The 24049-nt window shown below is 35.2% G+C and overlaps 2 protein-coding genes and 1 pseudogene across 2 annotated transcripts; 1 reads left to right on the plus strand and 2 right to left on the minus strand.

Moving 5' to 3' along the window:
• The first annotated feature begins 374 nt into the window (after positions 1-374).
• On the plus strand, positions 375-1749 carry LOC114533536 (gremlin-2-like). Its single transcript, XM_028555068.1, has 2 exons — positions 375-475; positions 990-1749. Exons 1-2 carry the CDS (start codon positions 459-461, stop codon positions 1414-1416), a joined length of 444 nt encoding a protein of 147 aa, XP_028410869.1. The 5' UTR covers positions 375-458; the 3' UTR covers positions 1417-1749.
• Positions 1750-5995: 4246 nt separating this feature from the next.
• On the minus strand, positions 5996-9683 carry LOC114533491 (annotated as a pseudogene).
• Positions 9684-13089: 3406 nt separating this feature from the next.
• LOC114533538 (serine/threonine-protein kinase TBK1-like) lies at positions 13090-23583 on the minus strand. The gene is made up of 26 exons (XM_028555069.1): positions 23422-23583; positions 22024-22154; positions 21404-21553; positions 21065-21194; positions 20662-20752; positions 20355-20445; positions 20109-20174; positions 19909-20003; positions 19635-19745; positions 19442-19556; positions 19279-19343; positions 18877-19006; positions 18692-18761; positions 18399-18466; positions 18220-18311; positions 17534-17635; positions 17363-17421; positions 17113-17177; positions 16835-16956; positions 16619-16698; positions 16252-16291; positions 15416-15514; positions 15173-15269; positions 14256-14434; positions 13832-13903; positions 13090-13556 (listed from the first exon to the last, which is right to left on the minus strand). The coding sequence occupies exons 2-26, from the start codon at positions 22132-22134 to the stop codon at positions 13469-13471; spliced, it is 2388 nt and encodes a 795-aa protein (XP_028410870.1). The 5' UTR covers positions 22135-22154; positions 23422-23583; the 3' UTR covers positions 13090-13468.
• Between the last annotated feature and the right edge of the window lie 466 nt (positions 23584-24049).

Below are 24049 nucleotides of genomic sequence, written 5' to 3' on the forward strand. Positions count from 1 at the left end.
TTGAGGCGGAAAATCCGATCTTGTTCGCACTTAAATAACACCTTATCAATACTTGATGATCGTATAAGCTACGGCTTTACCATATTAAAACCAAATAACTTCAATACAAAGACGCTTTCGTAGTGAAGACAAATAAATGCGCATGGTTTACATTTTGTGCGGTTTCCAAGCATCAGTTGAGTGCGAGATATGCTGTGTTTACGCTATGAGTAATTGAGTGTTATGAGTAATCGAGTTGACAATTAATTGCTTGTTCAGGGAGGTGACAGTCAGATCGGCACGCGTTTCTAGACAAGTTTCCTCAAAGCTCGCCAGCTCATGCTGAGAATTTGTGCATAAAAACGCCGTTTAGAGGCAGACATTCACTTCAAACCACACTGCGAAGCGTACAAGAGCTATCAAAGTTTGTTGATTGAAAATTCGTCTAAAGTCTAAAGTTGTACCAGTAAAAGAAGAAAATGTCGAGTGCTAAAATGTAAGTGTCCTATTTTGATCTTGTTAAGTGAGACATTTTGTTGCGTACAAATAGTAAATTCCATTGGAGTATTAACCATCGGAATGATCCGATCATAACCAACTTCATGAAATGTTCACGAAGAAGCAAATACAAAATTAAGACTTGCAAATTGTATATTGTTTAACGGCAATCTTTAGTTTATATGATTATCATGTGGTGCAGCTTTGGATCATCAGGAAAAATATTACTTGTTTACGTTTTCATTGTTCCGTTTGTCGCCTAACTATCTCACAAAATACGGCACTAGTCTCTCTTTGAAAATAAAGTAAACCCTTCGTAAACTGAGGAGAGTCTAACATGCTTCATATTAGACCCATTTTAAAACATATAGAAAATCTTTCGAGATGTCGAAGTGTTACTTGTATATTCGCCAACAAAAGTACAACTTGTCTTATTTTTTTATTGTCTCCGGCTCTATCCAAACTATGAATAACGTAATTTATTTATTGATCCATCATTTCCTCTTTTTTAGTTTTTCCGCAATGATCGTTTTGTTTATTCTTATCACAATGCCGTACAATCTGGAAGGGAAGCCAAAACTACACACAAAAGACAAGGGTATCACCCTTCCAATATTGCCATCAGCTGTGAACAAGAGCTGGTGTAGGAGCGCTTTATTCAAGGAGCGCATCACGGAACCTGGCTGTGAATCCAAACTCGTTTATAACAGGTTTTGCTACGGTCAGTGTACGTCATTTTACGTCCCGCGATTTCCACTGGCCAGCTTTCGCACGTGCAACGCATGCGTGCCTGTCGTGACAGAGAAACGGTTCATCCGAATGAAATGCCCTGGAAGAAAAAATAAAGTCCACATGAGGGAAATTATGCTGGTAAAATCCTGCCGCTGTCGAGCTGACATTTGGGCTAATACAAAATCAAAAGGGAAAAAACCTACTTAAACAACTGGGTATAATAAACTACGGCTTGGTATGAACTGATCACTGGTCCCAGTGCCAGTGGATCACAACTTTTGATCTGAAATTTCCATTACGCTAGCGTAGCTATATCGTTATCGTGTTTTTATAAATGAACGTAAAACGTCTCAGTGAAAATTGACGAAAAGACCAGCTTTAATAAACATTAAATTAAGTTTGCAGTATTGAATACAACTACACAGTCATGCATTGGTGCATATATTCCTGCTATCAGAAATATTGTTCGTGAGTAAAATAATATAATAAATCCAAAATGAACTTGATGTATATATAGTAGTAAAAATATAGAGAGAATATAGCTAGAGTATATATCTATAAAAGTTGCATGTATTTCATTTCTTTGTTTGTAATAAAGTATTGATGTGTTGTATAATAAATACGTTTTACAGAGAAAATACCGCACGTTACAAAGTACTTGACGGAAAAACGGTTGCTCTTTAAGCCTCTTTTCAGTACGCAACTTAAGTCTCCGTGATTTTCCTCATTTTTCCAAGTTTTTGTATAACAATAATTATCTTGCCATACTGCTGCTGTTGTTAAAATATATATTATTGATAGGATTTCGGAAATTGTTCAGTATAATTATTCTTTCATTATTGTTGCTTTACACAAAATCTCTGTTATGCACCACAGCTTTCAAGTTCTGACGATATGAGTGTTTTCTTGCAATATACATGGTGTCTCAAAAAAAACGAAAACTATTGAAATCACCCATATGAATGTAATTGTTAGAGTTTGAATGCCTAAGCACCCTGCATGTTGCATGGGACCCATATATAGGTGTATAAATGTTTGCCATAAATAAGCATTTTTATGCATGCATATATCATTGCAGTAAAATTTGTTTGTACGCAAAAATTATATTTATTAACAATATTTACAATTTACAAATATGGATAAGAATATTTAAATCTCAAGCACCATGACCTTCGCCATGTCCCCTTTCTCTAGCAACACAAAGCATTTAGCATTTTATCAGTTGCATTAAATCCCCACGGGCTAAAATTCGTGAACACCTCATTCAAATTTTAACAATGAGTGATTTCAATAGTTTTCGTTCTTTTTGAGACACCCTGCCTTTGGGGGAGTTATGAATACATCTGTATTCTGTACTTATGCCAACTATCATTAATACATAACCATTGTTTTCTTTGTTTAAAACAAAAGAATCAAAGGCTTTCAATAACAATATTTGAACTTTTTATTCAGAACTTACCAACCCTGACCAAAGCTAGGAATTTCAAGGTGTGCCAGAAGTGTGAATAAACAGGTTTATTTTAAATGAATAATTCTAGTGTGAGGCTTAACGTTGTACGTTGTTTCTGTAGAAATATAAACCCGCTATATATCTGTATCATAAATACATTGCATATGTGAAAGGGAAGCGTAGAAAAATCGAAAAACTGATCGTGATTAATTTTAACCGCGAAGCTGAGAATGATGAACCTGTGTCAGTTGAAGTATCAGGAGTCGTTATGTGGCATATTGTATAAAGTTTGATAAACAAGTCAAGCTAATATTTCATTACGTAAGTATTCTGTCTTGGCCCTTGATATTAAATACAACGTTTAATATGAGAAATCAGGTATATATAAACTAATAGTCTAATACAATATTACAGACGATTTTAAGATCGTTTATATAATATCATGCTCGGCGTCAAAGTTGATGAGATTGGTTTAAGCGGTACCGACGAACAGGGCGAACAAAACACATTTACAGGCCGTGGTCCGTGATAAACAATATGAACCTCATGCATGCATTTAGTTGCAAACATGATACCATATGATACCATAATAGACAAATGTCAAATTATTTATTTAACACAAGCAATGATTGATCACTTTTATTTGCTAGCATAGCGGCATTTTCTGCATAATTTTGACAAATAACAAATTAATAAATTTCGACAAATATGCCATTGAATTTAAACACTCTAATGTCTTGGTTAATTTTGAGTAAAATGAAATTGTAACATACTAAAATCTACTTTCACGTCCCTTCAATAAAATTCATTTCTAATACATTCACTCACTTAAAAGGTATTATCAATTAAACCGAATTACGTTTTTGGGATGCCCAATAGTTAACATGCAAGCTAGACTCGCGATGCAATGTGACAACAATTGACTATTCAAAATTTTAAATAATTTTACATTTTATATAACTCATAATCTCCATGCCTTTCTGCCGAAGAAAAGAATTTTTCCAGAAGAATATCAGACAGTTGAATGTCGAGTTCATCGAGACAAATGTACTTGCCCAATTATTCAACACAATCTCTCGTCTGTTGGTGTAAATGCACATACTCCACGACCAAGTTGTTTGACACAACACAGAAAATACCATTAATGGACAGGAACAAATGAAAAGAGACACAACCACAAAGAAACAAGTGGAAAATGTTTTAAAAGAGAACTGGAGTTTTCTTCTTTCTTTACCATCCGATTCCGTAACTCTGTCATCTCTACGTTTGGACATAGCGATTATAAATATATTATAATTGAGATAGATAAACGACAACAATAAAATAAACACGTAAACCGTTAAAAATGGAAAGATTAAAGTTTTCCAAGTTGTGAGCGGCAATATTACCAGAATGATAGAGATTAATATTGTCATAATTCCTTGTAGAAGCATCATTCTCTTCTTTGTTATTGATGCTTGATGAAAGAAAGGATATTTTAAAGCGCAGAATCGTTCGATATTCAGAGCGAGGACAGCCAACACCGAAAAGTTTTGTAGTAAACTTGAGACGTAGAAACGTGTTAGTTCCAGCGTTAAATTAACACGGAACAGAAAGAGGTTAATTGTTGAACCAATGAGAAGAGGATGAGTGATGATAACCACAGCCAGATCAAAACATGATAAAACAAGAATCATAATATAGCATAGTTTCTTTCGTAGTTGTGACGATCTCCAAAAACTGATTATAACCACAGAATTTAAAAATATTCCTGCAATCATAAATAAAACGTTGAGAAGACAGAGAAATATCACGTTTAAGGAAGTTTCGATGTTCATGTTTTCCCGTTATTCTTTAACAAAATTTTCCGTGAACATCTGCCCACAAAATTTTGTCATTGTGTATAAGTAGATATATACTTAGACCCGTCTCAACACCGAATTTTAGATGTGCCGAATACATTAAAAACATGAAATAGAGCTCATTATATCCATTATCGTTACTGTATTCTCGGTACATATGAAATACGGCTTGTAATTGTATATATGGAATGGAAAGGATATTCAGGTATATTTTATCGTCCTCGTGTCTGTTTGCGGCTATTTAGGAAAAGCCTGCAAATATAGATATACTGCATGCAGATATATTAGGCCATATTAGGAATTCCATGCCCCTTCTAAAGATGCATAGCAGCTGCAAAACAGGGTTTTTGGAATTAGCAAACCAGCACGCACTGGTTCAGCAAAATAAACCAATGCCTACCACCCTGCAATGATACAAAGGCCAATTTTTCCGAACAAACAATATGAAAAGTCGAAGTCAAACTAAGCGAATGAAAAATCACAACTTGTTTAATCAATTTTCCCATAGCGGTCGCATCAATTAAATTTGTCATTTCTTAGGTTTATTTTTAAATATTTACATTTCGTCGTGATATGTACGACCTATTGAATTTAGCTATGCAAAACGTGTGGGGAATCAACTATGCCAATAGCTGCTAATACAATCGATGATTTTTAACTTTCTAAACTTTCTACAGTGTGGGAGGGTAGGAGGGGGCCGGGGGGCGTTATTCATTCAAGGACTAGAAAGTTTCTTTGTACATGCACTCTTTCCCTATAAAATTTTTTTTCACTAAAAAGAGTGGATGCATGCAGAGCCTTGTAGAGAAATTTCAGAGCCTGGAGCTCTTTTAGCGCACCCTTGGCTTTCTCCCCTCCGTTCTCTGGTACTTTCACCATTTTTTAGCCTCCCTTAAGCCCTGTTTTCCACTTCAATCGTATCGTAGCGTAACGTATTCTATTTCTATATGTTTCCGAAGTATTCGACCAGAACTAATGACTTTAAAACAATGAGATACGCTACGTTTCGCTATGAGTACGTTTGAAGTGAAAAACGCCCTTAAGTCTGGAGTCCGAGGCAAATTGGCCCTTTGCCGGGTCATAAGGTCTAGGTGCATAATGTCCATTTGCTAACATTTCTTCCTTTCGCTCATTTCAGAAGTCTTCTTTTACACGTCTCTAATCAGTGTCCATCAGTTACCCAGGCGATATAATGTCTTTCTGCACATCGTCCTCTTCCAGCATCGTGGCAAAAAAGAAAACATGCGCAATGTAAGTTCACCCAGACAGTTAATGCAAAAATTCATTAGTATATAACGTTCTACTTTTATATTACTGCCAGGAATAATATATCTGCATACATGGAGAAAAACTCCCAAGACAGAAAATTTACTACCATAAATCGCGTATTAACTAGCAAATTAAGTGTCGTTTGCTTTGTCAATATTGAATCATTTTGAAAAACTCCGCAAAACTTCGATCCCCTCTGTTATCGTCTTTGCAAAGCAAAACATCGTCATTCTCGTATAAATTTTAGCCAATCTGCGATTCCTAAAAGATCACGTACATTTATATAATAAGAGACATAACATCTATATCTAAAAACGTTTGTACAACAGTCGTGTCCAATTCTGAGGCACCATATACTAACAGACCGTAGGTAAGAATAGGTAAAACTAAGCTCTTAAAAAGCTTATCTACTTCCTGACAAGCACCTTCTTTCCGCGCAAGGATCTTATGACATACAAACATCTGTTTGCTTTGAGTAGTTTAGCTTTTATATCAGCATGTAACAATATTTACAATTTTCTTGAAATATCATTCCTAAAACAGAAAGGTCCGTATATTGCGGAATATTATGAATAGGTGGAATCACTTTAATTAAAGTGATTAAATCCTTTCTTTCGAAAAATCAGTTCTTTACATTTCACTTGATTACAATTCATATCGTTATTCTGAGACCAAATTAAAAATTGTCCCACCAAATCTGTTCGACATTCTTTATTTTTGCACACAGGGATAATTATATTAGAATCGTTCGCATATTTGAAGAGAGCAGGCCTGCCATCCAATTCTAATTCCAAATCATTCATAAAAACATTATTCAAATACGGTGCAATCACACTTCCCTGAGTTGTGCCCTTGTTCACAAGTCTCCATGCATTCTCCGTGGAAGTTATTGTTATTTTATATGATGAATGCTTGTGGACTTATCCTAATATACATAAACTTTATATATAATTTCAATTTAATAAGCTCACAATTTCGGCTAACGTTAACCTTAGCAAACTAGATATTAACAGACATTCAGAGATAAGGACTACTAGAAGTTTATTTTTTTTGTTTCCCGATCATCTGGCCGCATTACAATTTTTGCGTTTCTGCGTTTTGACTTACATTTGGCAATTTTAAAGATTTCGTAGTTTAAATACGCAAAAATCAACAATATTATAGAAAAGTGAGCGATTATAAATGGATAGATCGATGTTCTCCCAAGTATACGCCGCAAAATGCATATGACAGGAATGAAATATATCATTGGAGATTCCTGAAGAAAGATGATTATTTTTGGGTGGGTTACCCTCCAACCTCTGGATGCTTCCTACGCCACTGAAAGATGGACTCTATGTGAATTGCTAATGCATTTAGTTGCAAACATGATACCATAATAGACAAATGTCCAATTATTTATTTAACACGAACAATGATTGATCATTATTTGCTAGCATAGCGGCGTTCTTTGTATATAGTTTTGACAAATAACAAATTAATAAATTTCGACAAATATGCCATTGAATTTAAAAACTATAATGTCTTCGTGAATTTTTAGTAAAATAAAATTGTAACATACAAAAATCTACTTACACGTTCCTTCAATAAAATTTATTTCTGCGTAATTCACTCATTTAAAAGGTAGCTATCAATTAAACCGAATTACGTTTTTGGGATGCCCAGTAGTTAACATGCATGCAAGCTAGACTCGCGATGCAATGTGACAACAATTGACCATTCAAAATCTTAAATAATTTTACATTTTATGTAACTCATAATCTCTATGCCTTTCTGTCGAAGAATAGAATTTTTCCAGAAGAATATCAGACAGTTGAATGTCGAGTTCATCGAGACAAATGTACTTGCCCAAATATGCAACACAATGTCTCGTCTGTTGGTGTGAATGCACATACTCCACGACCAAGTTGTTTGACACAACACAGAATGTACAATTAATGGACAGGAACAAACGAAAAGGGAAACAACAACTAAGAAACAAGTGGAAAATGTTTTAAAATAGAACTTGGGTTTTCTTCTTTCTTTACCATCCGATTCCGCGACTATTTCGTCCCTGCGTTTGGACATAGCGATTATATATATTTGATAATTGAAATAGATAAACGATAACAATAAAATAAACACGTAAACCGTTAAAAATGGAAAGATTAAAGTTTTCCAAATTGTGTGCGGCAATATTACCAGAATGATAGAGATTAATATCGTCATAACTCCTTGTAGAAGGATCATTCTCTCTTTTGTTATTGATGCTTGATGAAAGAAAGGATATCTTAAAGCGCAGAATCGTTCGATATTCAGAGCGAGGAGAGCCAACGCTGACGAGTTCTGTAGTATACCTGAGACGTAGAACCTTGTTTGCTCCGGCGTTTGATTAATTTGAAACAGGAAAACAGAAATCGTTGAGAAAATGAGAAGAGGATGAGTGATGATAACCACAGCCAGATCAAAACATGATAAAACAAGAATCATAAAGTAGCATAGTCTCTTTCGTAGTTGTGACGACCTCCAGAAACTGATTATAACCACAGAATTTAAAAATATTCCTGCAATCATGAATAAAACGTTGAGAAGACAGAGAAATATCACGTTTAAGGAAGTTTCGATGTTCATATTTTCTCGTTATTCTTTAACAAAATTTTCCTTGAACATCTGCCTACAAAATTTTGTCATTGTGTATAAGTAGATATATACTTAGACCCGTCTCAACACCGAATTTTAGATGTGCCGAATACATTAAAAACATGAAATAGACAGTTAGCTCATTATATCAATTGTCGTTACTGTATCTCGGTACATATGAAATACGGCTTGTATGTATGGAATGGAAAGGACATTCAAAGCGACCCCAGAATGGGCTTGAACTATTTTTATTAAAGTACAATTTTTATAATAAGTATATATTAACTATTTTTATAATAATTATTTCTCGAGAAACTTGGAACAATTAAAACAGCTGACCCTAGTTGGCAATCCGTGCCTGGCATCCGCATGCCCTATGAATAAAAAGGAAACTCCAAAGGAAGAAAAAGGGAGCGCTTTCATTTTTCTATCGACAAATAATAAAAGTTTGGTTTTTGATTTTTAAGGACAACAATACTATTTTATTATGTGCATTTAACGTCGAAAGGTAGAGAAAAAAGCGCATATTTACTGTGGCGATATGGCAAGCGGATTAATGACTTTTTCTTGCTCTATGTGGAAGGTGGATAAACAAAGACTAAACATTTTCATGGAAGCACAACCAACAATTCTTCAATTGTCGGTTACATTATATATGATGAATGCTTGTGGACTTATCCTAATATCATAATTTCGGCTAACCTTAGTAAACTAGATATAACACAAAAATCAACAATATTATAAAAAAGTAAGCGATTATAAATGGATATAGATCGATGCGTGGCAAATGCATACCACAGGAATAATGAAATATATCATTGGAGATCCCAGAAGAAAGATTGTTAAACTTGTAACGGTGGAAGACTTATATAAACAATATTTATCAACGAAAACTTGTACAACTTTACAAGTACTGGAGTCAACTACAACTAACTAATAACTGCATGAAACAAAACTTTCATATTGCTAGTGTTCATGTGATCATGACACGTGTTCATAGATAGACTGACGTCATCTGGATATTAATGTTTATCTTAACATTATGTCACTGTTGTTTGATGAAAAAAAGGATATCAGTTTATAAAAGCAAGCCCTTGTTAATTCCAGGCCGCTGGATTAACATGTGACAAAAGACGTAAATCGTTGAAACTATATATGACGATGTGGACATGCATATGGATGTGTGAACCTAATACCTTGGCAACAATAAGGAATAGGGCAATATACCCAGGGACCAGTGTGCATGGCGGCGCGTCTTCAAACAACTTCGCATCAAATGTGATATAATTATTCATTGTCGCATCTTTTGCACCTGCACCTCATCATTTTGCGCCTCTATATTTGACAAAACCAAGGATCGATGCACTGCGGATGTGAAATAATTCTGCCTTTGAAAGAGGCAAATGAAGAACATGATGAATGCAAGGTTTTCGGAGAAGTATAGCATGCACTCCCTCGGGTTATTTTCATCGAGGATTCGAGGTAGATCAATTTCTACCACACTGCATGAAACTATAATTACTAGCCATGCAATTGGGACATACGAACTCAGAAATCAAAGCACAATTAAAGAAGCTGGGGCTGAAATTATACAACTAATTTCCTATAGCACTAATGAAAGTTTTATGTCAAATTCAATCTCCTAGGTGATATAAACATTTCTAATTTGTCGCAAAAATAAATTTCGCCATTCAAAAAAATCGAAACACAATGTTCAAATATATAATTAGTGGCTTATTAATCAACTTTAAACACGAACAATGCATAAGAAAAAAAAGAGAAATCTACTTTCTGAAATGATTGTATTATCGAAATTTTAAATCATATGCTCCCATATTCTCTTTTTTGCATGTCTATTTCAGCACAGCAATCTTGATGCCTTCGATTGTTCTTGAGTTATCCAGGGGTCTGTATTTTTCTTCCTCTCCGTCTCCTTGAGCATGGTAAAAAAACATCGCGAAACTGATGAAAAACATGCGGAAATTAAGTGAGCCTTTTCTTGAGGCACTGAGACAAAGGCAAACCGCACTGTATTATATTTGCTTATGTAAAGCAATTAAATGAATATTCAAATGAACATAATTATGCGAAAATAGGAAGTTATGGACCAAAATATTTGATCGAAAAATCTCGTTTCTTTGCCTTTGTTGTGCATTCTTTGCAATGATGATAGTTTTTAAATATCAACTTAGCATCAAATGTGGTATAACAACTGCCTCAAATAGACAAAACACTTCTATTTTAGGCAGTTGTTATACCACATTTGATGCTAAGTTGTTTGAAGACGCTGCCACGCTGCTCCCTGCTTTTTTATTATCAAGTTATCAGAAAAGTTTCAATATTCTTTAATACCTCATGCAAGTTTCTGGCTCTTATAAAACTAAACCTAATCGGTTTTCCATAAATTTATTCATCATATTTAAGGTATTCATAAAAGATGGCAAAGTTAAAGGCTGCATGATATATATCCCCACAAAACATTCGCATATTTTACAAACTGATGTATTCAGCCTTGCATGGGTGTTTCTCGATCTATTCGCCCATTTGTAAAATACTTGTAGTATTTTTGCGTTAGTGCGACAACAATACACATGCATGCTGCATGCAGACAATTTACGTGACCAAAATTTTACATTTTATACAACTCAAAATCTCTGTGCCTTCCCTTCGAAGAACAGAATTTTTCCAGAAGAATATCAGACAGTTGAATGTCGAGTTCATTGAGACAAATGTACTTGCCCAAATATGCAGCACAATCACTCGTCTGTTGTGGTAAAGGGACGTTTTCCACACTGTTTGACACAACACAGAATGTACAATTATCGGACAAGAACAAATGAAAAAAGAAAAAATTAATAAGAAGCAAGTGGAAAATGTTTTAAATAGGAACTTCGATTTTTCTCTTTCTTGACCATCCGACTCTGTAATTATGTCGTCCCTGCGTTTGGACAAAGCGATGGTAAACATCTTGTAATTGAGGTAGAGGAACGACAACAATAAAATGAAAGTATAAACCGTTGTAAATGTATAGATTAATGATCTCCGGATCACGCGCTGCAATGCTAAAACACTGATAAATAATACCATCAAAATCCCTTGAAGAAATCCCATCTTCCCTTTTGTCACTGAGGTTTGATGAAAGAAGGGATATTTTAAAGCGAAGATCCGTTCGATATTCAGTGTAAGAAGAGCCAACGCAGAAAAGGTTTGCAGAACGCCTGAGACGTACATCCTTGTTTGTTCCAGCGTTTGATTAATTTGAACTGACAGGAAAACAGAAATCGTTGACCAAATGAGAAGAGGATGAGTGATGATAACCACAGCCAGATCAAAACATGATAAAACAAGAATCATAAAGTAGCATAGTCTCTTTCGTAGTTGTGACGATCTCCAAAAACTGATTATAACAACGGAATTTAAAAATATTCCTGCAATCATGAATGAGACGTTGAGAAGACAGAGAAATATCACGTTCAAAGAAGTTTCGAGGTTCATATTATACACGCTATCTTTAAACAAAAAGTTTCTTCATTGTCTAGAATTAATTTTGCCACGAATTAATTTTGCCACTCTGCCGAAGTAGGTACATGTACTTAGGTTCTTTCATACACCAAATATTAAAATTCAATGTGTTCAATCGTCATTGAATTAATTGGGGACAAGAAGCATGCATAGATAACGAACCAGACGCCATGATACATGCATGTATGCAGACATATGGACTTAAGGTTCTAAATATAGTAAATCAATCTTAACTAAAGTAACTTTCCAGGCTGCCAGCTGGAATTGTTTGCAACCAATTACGACATAACTCGTAAAATATCGAAAATCAATCGAAAAACAAATTAGGCAAAGCAAAAATTACAACTGGTTTACTGACTATTTCTATATTGCTAACTAATAAAAGGTGTTTGGTTTAATTAAATTTATCATCTCTTGGGTTATCTAAACATTCCCAATTTGTCGCAATAATAAATTTTGCCATTTAAAACATGTCCGCAAAATAATAATTAAATATGCTAATATAGCTGTCAGATATGGACGGTCAGATTTTTAAAATATTCTTATTGTTCAAGACGTATAGGGCAAAAGTATGAGAGACCGGAGAGGGTATTCTGTTTCAATAAAAGACTGGAAAGTTGGTTTGTGCATAAGTTATGATTTATTCTTGATAAGAGTGTAAGCTTAAAATAAAAGTGTCATTTGTTTTTGATGACAGAAATTAATCTATCCTCACTTTATCTTATACATATCATGCAACAGTGTTCATTTCAATGCCTAAATTAAAGCGATATTAATTCTTAACTGTTAAAGATGCGCTACATGAATGACCCTCTCCATCCCTTTAGAAAAAAATCCTTCCCTCATGACGTAATGCTGCGCCTGATTGAGGGAGAAAGGCTGTAGCCTATCGACGGGAAATCGCATTTATCCGGTGTAACCGTGTCTTCGCTCTTGTTAATATGGCTTTTAAATCCTCAGTTTGAATTATTCCTTAGTCCGAAGGGTATAACGTGATTAAAAATTATTAAGTCTAAATTCACTCATTTATCCAAACTGGCGAATGCACCATATATATAAATTCAACCGCCATTCATTTTCATGGCTGGAAAACTTAAACGAGATTGAAAGTATCTGTCATCAGTCATTGTCTTTTTATAACGGATCGTCATTAAGACTCAACAATGAAACAATGATTGGTTGAATTTTTATCTCGTTGTATAATTTATGACAATATCCAATACAAATAACTATGGTATACTATTGATCAAATCAGTGATATAACGAACAGACTAATGTAAATAAAATATAGAACAAATATAAAACAGAGAAGCAGAGAAGTAAACATCGAAAAGAGGCCTGGAAACCCGGACAAACGATAAATATATGGCCTTTTCCAATAACTATCTGAAGGAAATAGGAAATCAAGAATATTTTTCGCAAAACAAGAAGCTTATTTTTGGCTTTTCTAAGATTGTATATGATTATCTTGGAATTACAAGTTTCCACTCCATAAGAATACATAAAGCGGGCTCCTTTGGTAATTTAAAATGCCTTTCATGATGCATGAATGCACTCTTCACGAAGCTCGTGTGGGATCGATCTGTTGCTCATTTTGCATTTCTCGAGTCTTTTCACTCAAGCCTTCAATGAGATCTTCAACAAACCTAAAAACAAAAAAACGAATATATCAAAAAATTTCAAGTCAAGAACAAGGCAACGGTAGGCTTTCAAATTTAATAAATTTAACATATTTAAGGACTTTTCAAACATTAGGTGATGGGAAATTTAACGCAATATTTCAAGAGTTTATCCTAAAAGTTCCAAACACGTGCTGAAATTTTAAATTTACGTCATCCATACAATAATGACTCGAGTTAAGTGCATTTAACCTTTCTTATCCCTTCTCAATGTTACGTGATTATTATGCACTTAAGCTTACTTTTGAAATGTTTCAGAGCCTTTTTTCAACTGAGATTTTGCTTCTTTTGTTTCAGTTGTAAGAACTTGTAGCCTAACAATAAAAAGATAACAAAACAATTATTGAATTTTGTTTTTAATTATTGAGTTTTGTATCATACGGTTTCACATTTCGTCGACAGATAGGGAGATATGCCTTTCTTAAGCTCGCCGCCCACGAGTGTTATCAGCTGAGCTAACGACCTCGCGAAGCAGTTAGCTCAGCCCGAAAACCATCCGCACGCGTGAGAAACTTGCCTCTCGTTGCGAATTCATCACGAAAAACTATCCGCACGTGAGAGTAACTTGCTGAGATAACAGTCAAGCGTGGTCTATAGCTAATAATAGCTCACATGTGCGGCGGGCTTTGTTAACTCAGAGATTTAGTATAGCATTCTATGACTCACTTGTCATTTATGTCGTCAATAAAATCTGAACCAAGTTGCACAACGTCACCATCATTTCTTGCATCTTCTGAAGACGACTGTTGGTCAGATGTAGAACTTTGCGTACTGATTGCGCGGCGAACCTGGTGACGAGCTTTACTCACAACGCTCTTCATTCTTGTCATGTGATCGGCACGCCACTGTAATAATCGAATAAGTTTTGTTTCAGTTAATACTATTTGACGACTTTTAAAAAGGTACTTTTCATTACGATATACTGCCACATCTCCAGTTAACCTGAGACCTGAATTTCTTCTTAACTTTAAGATGCACGTGTGTTATATTTAGAAGCAGGATTAATTCGTAGAGTGTATTCATCATTCTATTCATAGTTATTCCTCAAAGCAGACGTACTTGATCTCGATTTATCAAAAGATTTTGAGCGATCAGAGAATAATACAGTCACTTAAGCCGCCAAAAAATTAATATATTAATATGAACTACTTGGGATAAGGCAAAAAACGAGTAAATGAATGCATACATCACTAATAAGTAAATGTTTTCCCGCTGCCATAGGGAAGCGTATTTTGAAGTGTATATTATAAAGAAACAGGGGGAGGAGAATTTAGAAGAAGAGAATGACATCAGAATGATGTGAAAGAGGAGCAAAACTATTTAGGGAAATATTAGTAAGGAAAATATGGAGGAATGCTTGTTGAGACATGTGTGGGCATTTATTTGAGAGGTTTATCGAAGGAACAAGTAAGAGTGAGAGGTTTGTTGAGTAGAGCATATCAACTCAAGAAGGGGGGAGGAGACTTTTCGGAAATATTAGGCAGGATGAGAAGAAGATTACTGGAGGAGGGAGAGCAAAACGTTTATAAGAAGGGAAGAGGTGTTGTCATCTTGAATTTACGATAATATACATTAATTCCTACCTTCTCTTCACTTGATGCCAGAGCATTAAACATGTCAATAAACGATTCTACTTCTTTGCGCATTTGCTTCAAATTGCTTCGACAGGTGAACACCTCCCTAATATAAAATATGGCTTTATATAAAACAATAATAATACAGGGTACCAAAGTACTAAGTTTTTTACAGTAAGTCAACGCATAACGTTCGAATGTTTCTTGCAGACTGCCTTATGATTGTCATCCGAATTAGAAAACTGTTCTTACTCCAACCACTTCTGCAAATTCTCATGTAACTTTTGTCTTCGGTTTTGACAGGCGTCCATTGCATCTTTGGCCTTCGTAAAGTACTCTTCCAAATGAAATCTGAGGTGAGGGAAAAATTCCAGGTTAATAGACCTTATGCATAATGACGTAATAAGCCGTGAGACCTGCAGGGAATTCTGGTTTTTGTAGCCACGGCGGGAAATTTTGAAGTTTGAATTTTTCGCCGTGACTACTAAAACAAGAATTCCCTGCAGGCGTCATGGCTTGATACGTCATGATGCATAAGGTCTATTAACGACATTTCCTGTTATGATTTGGTAGAATATAAAGGTAATTCAATAAAGGTTGTTTTACTAAAACATTGAACGTTATAAACTCGCAAAGGATGACGAAGTATTGCTTAGTTTTGTAGAAATGACTTATAGACATAAGAGACGACCCTATTTTGCTCGTAAGACAATAATTATTTCCTTTATTTAATCAGCTTTATAAGCTTAATTTTTCATCGTTCACCAAAGTATCAACGTCCATAAATCTAAATTTTACTGCTTAATTTAATCTGTCCCAATTTTTTTTATGGCAATAATAGTTCAGATTAAGTGGTAAACCTCCGAAAAATAGAAAAAGTCACTAAATTCATTTTAAAATCAATGTGAATATGGAGTGGAATTATACACACTTCAAATTCAAGCCAGGAACAGTTGATAGAAAAATGAGTCAACTATCGGTCCTCCGGCAGGAATCGAACCTACGCTTTTGCTTTTACATATAAAATATACAACGCGACAAGACAATTACTTCACACATAAAGTTCTACGCTAGTGCGTGCAATATACCTGTCAAACTTATGTTGTTCTAAATGTTCCCTGGTAATATCTAAGTAAAAACAACGTAATTATAATAACTTGTAGAGTCGCCATGCAATCATACAAGAAAATTATTAAAAACAACGTGATGAAAGTGATTTGGTTAATTGTTGTGGTCTAGAGGTTTATTTTCTAATATCTTAGGTAACTGGATCTATAGCATAGACAAAAATGAACTTGCTGGGGCATAGACAAAAATGAACTTACTGGGGCATAGACAAAAATGAACTTGCTGGGGCATAGACAAAAATGAACTTACTGGGGCATAGACAAAAATGAACTTACTGGAGCAAAGACAAAAATGAACTTACTGGAGCATAGACAAAAATGAACTTACTATATCTATGCTTTTTTCTCCATTGAATACGTCCTGTGATCTCTTCTACTTTCTCTGTGTACATTTTTATCTTAGCAACACTAAAATGAAAGCTCAGTGTAAGAATGAGATGAGGATTTTTAAACAATAATAACTTACGATAGGTTGCCCCATGCGGAATTATTAACAATATCTTTTGTAACATTAAAAGGAGTGTACTTCGACATTATTACTTACTACTTTTCAGGCTTGTCATCAATGTTCATATTTTCCCATTTTTTCGCCAATTCGCCATCAGAAAGCAAGGTCTGTGCCGTAGTACGTAACTTTTCCAACGGTGCAACCATTTCTCCTTGAAGCTTGAAAGTTACACACGCTCATATTAGATAGCTTGAATTGATATAAATCAGCCGCATGCACCCCAATTGCTAATCTAGCACATTTCGCCGTTTGTTGGGTGAACATTCACCTGACCTTTGATACTGAATGGGCTTCAGAGAAAACACAGTCAATACCTTTTCCATGTTTTTCTTAAAACTATCGGTCTCTTTAATCAAGGTATCCAGCTCGGCGACAATTTCTAAATTTAAAAAAGTTTACTTAGTCATGATTAGTAGCGATTTAGTTTCTCACGTTTTCAATAAAGGTTTAAGATCGTGCGACGCCCGGTGATGATGCCTGGTATAAATTGTATGGCAACAAATCACATGCAGCTTCAACTGGCCAAGAGAAAAACGAATAGCTCAGTTTAAAACACCTTCTTACCTTTGGGAATATCTTCATCATTGCCTATTGTCTGCATAACTTCCACTTGAAAGTTACATCTACAAAAAGAAAATCAATATTCCACTGTCTGACTGAACATATGTCAAAATACCGCAATATATCCATAGTGCGATATATATTTAACTGGATTGAAATATTTGCAATAATTACCCATTGAGACAAGCTTGGTGCTTCATCACTATGCTTTGGCAGTGATTTTCGATTGCTTTTGCGTCGTCAAGGTATTTTCTTGCTTTTCGTTTTAACAATGTCCTAAAGTTTGGATATTATTTGGGTATCATATTATTAGCATATACTCGAAAGATTATCATATTCATAAAAATATACAATTAAATAATATTTTACATGATTCTACATTGGACAATGAAGAAATTGTATATATATGCACGGAAGCTTGGCAATGGGTTGGAGTTTGATGTTGAGACGGCTTCACTATATTCATCAATATTTTAAGATTTTACTGATTAATATTTCAAAAGTATGAATTTGACGTTCGAGGTGACGCTACTGGAGGATATTTGATGGTGCAAAAAAACCATTGTCCTCACGATGCAGATCGATCGAGATTTGGGTAAACATGAACTAAAGGAAAGAACATGTCTTAATCTGTCATTTAATGCCGTAATACACTTTTTAAGCTTAATGACATAACTCTGAACAACAGAGAATTCAACGACGTGCGTGATTGTCATGATAACTGTTACGGTATAATTCCCCGCTTCGTTGCGATATGTCTATTAAACCGTATGGTCGGTATGGAGGCCAAATGTTAGAAGTACAGTGAACACCTTGCCTCATGCCCGGGTCACAAAGCTAGATTTAAATACGTTTCTTACATGACGTTTTGAGCTGCCTCCAAAGTCAAGTTCGTTGATACGTCAACGTTTTTCACATTGTGCAAGCACCATTGTATATTTGAAGCCGCCACCTTAAGTTAACATTAATTGAAAAATACATCATTTGTTTAATCAACCTACAACAGAAATTGGGATTAAAACATTGATCATGCATCCACCTTGCTTATTGCGGCATCAGATTCCAAAAGCTCTATGTTTGTAGAAGTGTGAAATCTCGGCTTCTTTACTGTAATGAGTGACAATGAGGCAAATATTAATAAAGTAACTAAGAAATACGCCATTGCCTGAGTATATGACTGAAGGAGTACAAGCATCCTCGTTCCCAGGTTTTTCGCGTACTGCGTGCGCAGTAAAACCTTGGAACGAGGATGGAGTACAAGACGAAGAGATGTGGCAAGAAGAGCTCAGAATTATTGATCCATGGAATATGCTGTGAAAAATCGTTACATACGATCCACTTGGGCAGAAATTTTCTCCGAGGGTATACTGTCCCCACCAAGAACCAGTATTGGTCTCTGTTCCTAAATGGAAATAAAACTCAGCAGTTAGCTACATGAGGTAATTAATACTGCAATTAAGCGATTACTTCGCGGTAATAATGTACCCTGACGGTTGGGTAAGTGTAACATATCTTACCGTTGTATTGGGATATGTCGAAACAGTCGCCATTGAGCATGGTTTGAAAGTATAGTTGTTGTAAAATAAATCTTGTTGTCGGGCACTCACACCAGTTTGAATTGCAACCAGCTCTTGGAAACGAGCAAAACTAAACGGGTAGGAAAATGCTGGGTTTTTAATAACAGCTAGATTTTTCGAGGGATTTTACTCTGCCAAGAACCTACATACACGTTGTAGTCACGCTTGCATTATTGTGGCATTTTTAATAGCCTGCATGCACTAGAGGTTTTATTATATCCATGGGATTGCCTTTACTAGTAATTTAAAGTAAACACGGTTCTGAAATAATATCAATACAGTGCAGCGCATTGATAATTCTATCTACAATCATCCAGTTAATAATCAAAGTCAGTGACTTACTTGTCTTCTGGATTTGCATAAATTAAATGAATTGTTCCGGAATGCACGCTATAAACGTGAATCACCTATACAAGTATAATATAACACTGGCTAAGATCAGATATTGGTAGGTAAATTTGATATATCTGTGGCAGAGACAGCGATAAAATTGTCCTTCGCCAACCTTCATTGCCTTTATCTTTTCCATGGCTTGGAACAGTTCATCAAACTTCATTCCTTTGTTTGGATCTGTCTCAAGAAGTCTGGGCAGAATTTTCAGTAAATGTTCTTTTAACCCTCTGGTAATTACAAAAACATGGTTTAACTTAAAGTATTACACATTAATGTGTTAGCATTGCATATGTGAATATTCTTACTGTGACAATCTGCTATGCTCGGGTAGTTTGTTACTCCATTCTATGGGTCCGTCTTTTTCTTTCTGGATACCAGAAATATCTCCCGGTCCTTTTTTACTAGTTATTTCAAACCTAAAAATTGGCAATAAGTGGTGTTTCTGCCAAATTTGTCGTGTTAGTGATAAATGCATACAAATGATATGTTGCAAAATGGTGGCATGATGTTTATAAAGTTAAAAAATTAAAAATAAGAACATGTGTTGAAGGCAAAACACGCATATTTTGTTTTACATACATTTTTTGACGGTCCACTCTACCCTCGTAAGGTCTAAACGGCAGTTTACCAGTTGCAACATGATAAAATGTAGCCCCAAGACTCCACAAATCAACCTATTAAACATCAAAACAAATCAATTTCAGTTAAAGCCCTAATCGCGCCTTTCAGTTTAACCGGCGTGATTCCTGCAAAGTGCGACTAGGTTGAGAGTGTCTTACGTTTGCTGTGAACTTTTTGTCTTTGGAAGAAAATTTTAGGACACCTCGTTCAAACATATCAGGATGCTGAAAAAATTTTTAAAAAGTGAAGATTATTTAGAGCCCTTGAATAATAATATCATTGTATATTGTCATAATTATCATTCTGATAGCATTAAATAAATTATCTCATCACTGTCCAGCAATTTAAATTTCATGTATGATCCGAATCTGCGAGTTAGATTTTATTTATATGGTAATTGATACCAGATATTCTTCTGTCCCATAAATTGACATAAATTCTTGTTCAGGTGCAAGTTCTCTTGCTGCCCCAAAGTCCGTCAACTTGTAGACGGAGCTGCAAGATATAAAGCTCAAAATAAGAAATCAATATATACCTCTAGTTCAAGCCAAGAGAAAGTGACCTTTCCTAGGCCTATTTGCCGCGAAAAAAGTTGGTTCCCTTTCTACTATCGGTTCGCGTGAACAAATATAGTGGAATGGGCTTGATCGTATCTCATACGTCCAATCACAGTTAATAGTGAGTCAATCAATTGACTCATGCAGTCCTCACCTGTAGTCATCTTTGATATATCTCAAGATATTCCCAGGCTTTATATCACGATGAATCATGCTATTGTCATTCAGATATTTCATACCAGATACTTGTATAGGAGACAAAAAACGCAATAAGACATAATTTAATATCCGAATAATTTCAAATTAAGCATATAGGACATATTATGTACTACAATTGACAATATTATATATAACTGCTGATAAATATAAGGACCCCCACTGAAAAGAACTTCATCTGGACAAGATTGCAATCGAAGTAGGATTTTACCCAGACAAATCCTGCGCCTATTCATCCTCACAATCATCTAATGCCACTGCACGTTCAAGATACAACTCGTGTGTATTCAAGAACCACATTTTTGCTTACCATTTCTAAAATTCGTCCAACTTTAACTTACCAACATCAAAGGCGACTTGTTTGAAATCATTCTCATCAAAACCGAACGCATTCTCGGGTTTATCCAACATACTATGTAGGCTTCCTCCTGAGCAATACTCCATGATTATCACATAGGTGTCGAAATTCATCTGCAAATGAAAAATCATAGCTAACCATTGGAACATCTCTAAAAATATACACAATCAATGACTAAGTACATCTGGGCTTGGTGAGTAAGACAAGCAGTTTCAAAAATACTGATATAATTATACCCTTGAAGATGCTTCTTAAAAAGCAAGTAGAAAGCGGAGATTTGCTGATAAAAGTTTTTGTTAAATTATAGTTTGCAATTAAATACCTCTTCTTCGATTTCAATAACTCTCACGATATTTTCATGTGTACAGTTTTTAAGTTTCCTCAGAACATTCAGCTCTCGTCCAGTCACATCTTCTGGTCTGTTCATTCCATGTACATTAAACACCTTTGCTGCAAATTCCTTCCCTGTTTTCTATTATAAAGTTAAAATTTGAAAATTGCACTTCAGTAAAAACGTAGTCAGCAGGGTTGTAGCCAGGGAAGAGGCAGACCATGGTCTAGTGCTCACGAAACAAAAAATAACTACGCCAGCATATCATATCTTGAAATAGCAAGCATTGAGGGGCTGTTCACACTTCACATGAGCCCCGCCGTTACCTGAGATTCCGCAACGATGCTTGAGATGATTTCGAGGTATTTAAAACAAGTCTTTTTGAAACCGAACAAGCACATGCTATTGTTACTATACATGACCACCAGGATAATGTTATTTGAATACCTCAAAGTTTGGTTTACGCTTAGTTAAATCTCGGTAACCGGGCTCATGTGAACAGCCTCTGAAGCAGGCTTCCGTTCTACCTGAAATAGCGGGTTTATAAACCTAAACGTCATTAAATTAGTGATAAACCGAACATATAAAATATAAAATAGAGAATCATTTACTTTGTCTTGGCATTTATAAACATTGCCAGTTGCCCCATGGCCAAGTTCATGCTCCATGTACCAGAAGTAACTTGCACTTTCTCGTCGTGACTTCATAAATTCAGCTGCCATGGCGCGTCTTGAATCCAGACCTACATGTTCACAGTTTAACGTAAGTGCTTTTACTTTTAGGGCAGGGAGTACAAAAGGTATACTACATAGATACTGTATATGCTATTTATTATATGCACAGATTTCAGTCTGCGTAATACCCCAGAATGAATTGGCTCTGCTTGTAATAAATACATTTGGTATCCCACAGATGATTTTAGTTAAACTAATCTTTGCCCAAGCTTTTCCAGAATCCAGAAAAATGTCAAATAATCTGTTTCTGGTGTGAATTGTGGCTGCTAATATTATAGAGATTTCATGAAAAGTATGTAGTACTAAATGTCAGAATATTTCGTGTTCATTAGACATCTCCTCTTCAGTTAGCTTTCAAGCACGCAACGCGTCACTGACGATAGTTGATTATCAAGGTCAATTTGAGTTGTTATTTCGCCATCTTTAGGAGTGATTTAATTTAACAAAGAAGCAATAAGAATCGACAAGCTTTTCTTACAAACAAAATCGCTTCAAAGCAGGCGATATCGCAACTCAAAGTTGCTTGATAATCAACTACCGTCACGCATTGCGCGCTTGAAAGCTAAAAGGGGAAAGGTCTATTGATGTCTCTCTGACTCTCTGTACTCAAGTGACTATATAGCAGTTCAACTTGACTGAGGGGTGCATTTGAATGTTTAACTTTAGTCATGTGAGTCATCGTCTATCGGACTACCTTCAGTCATTTAGTTACTATTGCCAGTCCTGAGTATTACTCCAGTGACACATGCAGCTCAGTAGTAACTAAATAACTAATATTCTAATATTCGGGCCTGATTCCCTGTATTGCTACAAGAATAATATACTATTTCATTTTTAATATTCAGAAATATAATTTATCGTATTTAATATATGCGCTCGATACTCTGATAAATAAATTCTATTAACAGCAACAAGAAAAACCTCGGGAAAACTGAAAAGGTGTAGAATGCAATAACAGCATGCAATGTTTGTGAAAAATAGTATAAAAATTTCGATTTCAAATACTTTAATCGGTTCAATTATTTCATATTTGAAAACTGAACACTTCAAGTGTTCTGATAAAGTTTATATCAAACATCCTAGCCCCCATTTAAATCGTAATAAATTACCAACGACTACCTAGAAATCAGAAGTTTAGAATACTCGAGATTGCTGAATCGCCATCAAAATTCTGAAGACGAACTGCATACATTTATACATTTTCAGACTAAAAAGAGTAAATTCTAAGATAGATTTCGCTTGTTCACAAATAACTAACTATCTAACAAACCATACCTAGTTAAGACAACTCGATGCGATGATTCTACGTGGCCAAATAACTGAACCTCCAATTACGCGTTTGTTTTGTTGTGCTGCAGTACACACTTAATTCAGATATATAGTGACCGGAAGTAATGCCAACGTACGTTACGAACCTACTTTGGCCGATCTAAAAAAGCTGCCCGAAGACTCACAATTATTAATTTTTTAATGCCACCATCTGGGGAGAATAAAGCTAGCTGTAAGACGTCTAAAATGGATTGAAATTGGTCATTCTTTTATACTAAAGTTGTATTTTTTGGGGAAAAAGAAGATCATGACATCATTGTGACTTGGGGAAAACCCTTTTTCTGGCGATACTTCATATAATATTCTAACTTCATGACAGAGCGAAACATTTGAGCACGAGAAGCGCTGGGAATTTCTATATTTGAGACATTTTGCATATTTAAGACTTTCTCAAACATCAATGCTTCTTATGCGTCGAACGCATTAAAAACAAATAAACAATAGATGATCACGTATTTCTAATTATCATCATCCATTATTATATCATCCATTGTGTTTATTGCGTTGGTCACATTAGACGCCCTCTGGTGAAACAGTGAAACATATAAACACATATATGGGGGTAATGCATGTT

The sequence above is a fragment of the Dendronephthya gigantea genome, unplaced genomic scaffold, assembly GCF_004324835.1.
Source record: "Dendronephthya gigantea isolate DGI-Jeju-01 unplaced genomic scaffold, DenGig_1.0 000092F, whole genome shotgun sequence".
NCBI classification, from domain to species: domain Eukaryota; kingdom Metazoa; phylum Cnidaria; class Anthozoa; order Malacalcyonacea; family Nephtheidae; genus Dendronephthya; species Dendronephthya gigantea.

Coding starts and splice junctions, on each gene's coding strand:
- LOC114533538 (XM_028555069.1), bottom strand. CDS start 22,134: ATGGCAGCTGAATTTATGAAGTCACGACGAGAAAGTGCAAGTTACTTC. Junction 20,753..21,064: donor ACAAGTCGCCTTTGATGTTG/GTAAGTTAAAGT, acceptor CTCCTATACAAG/TATCTGGTATGAAATATCTG. Junction 13,904..14,255: donor ATTGACGACATAAATGACAA/GTGAGTCATAGA, acceptor TTTTATTGTTAG/GCTACAAGTTCTTACAACTG.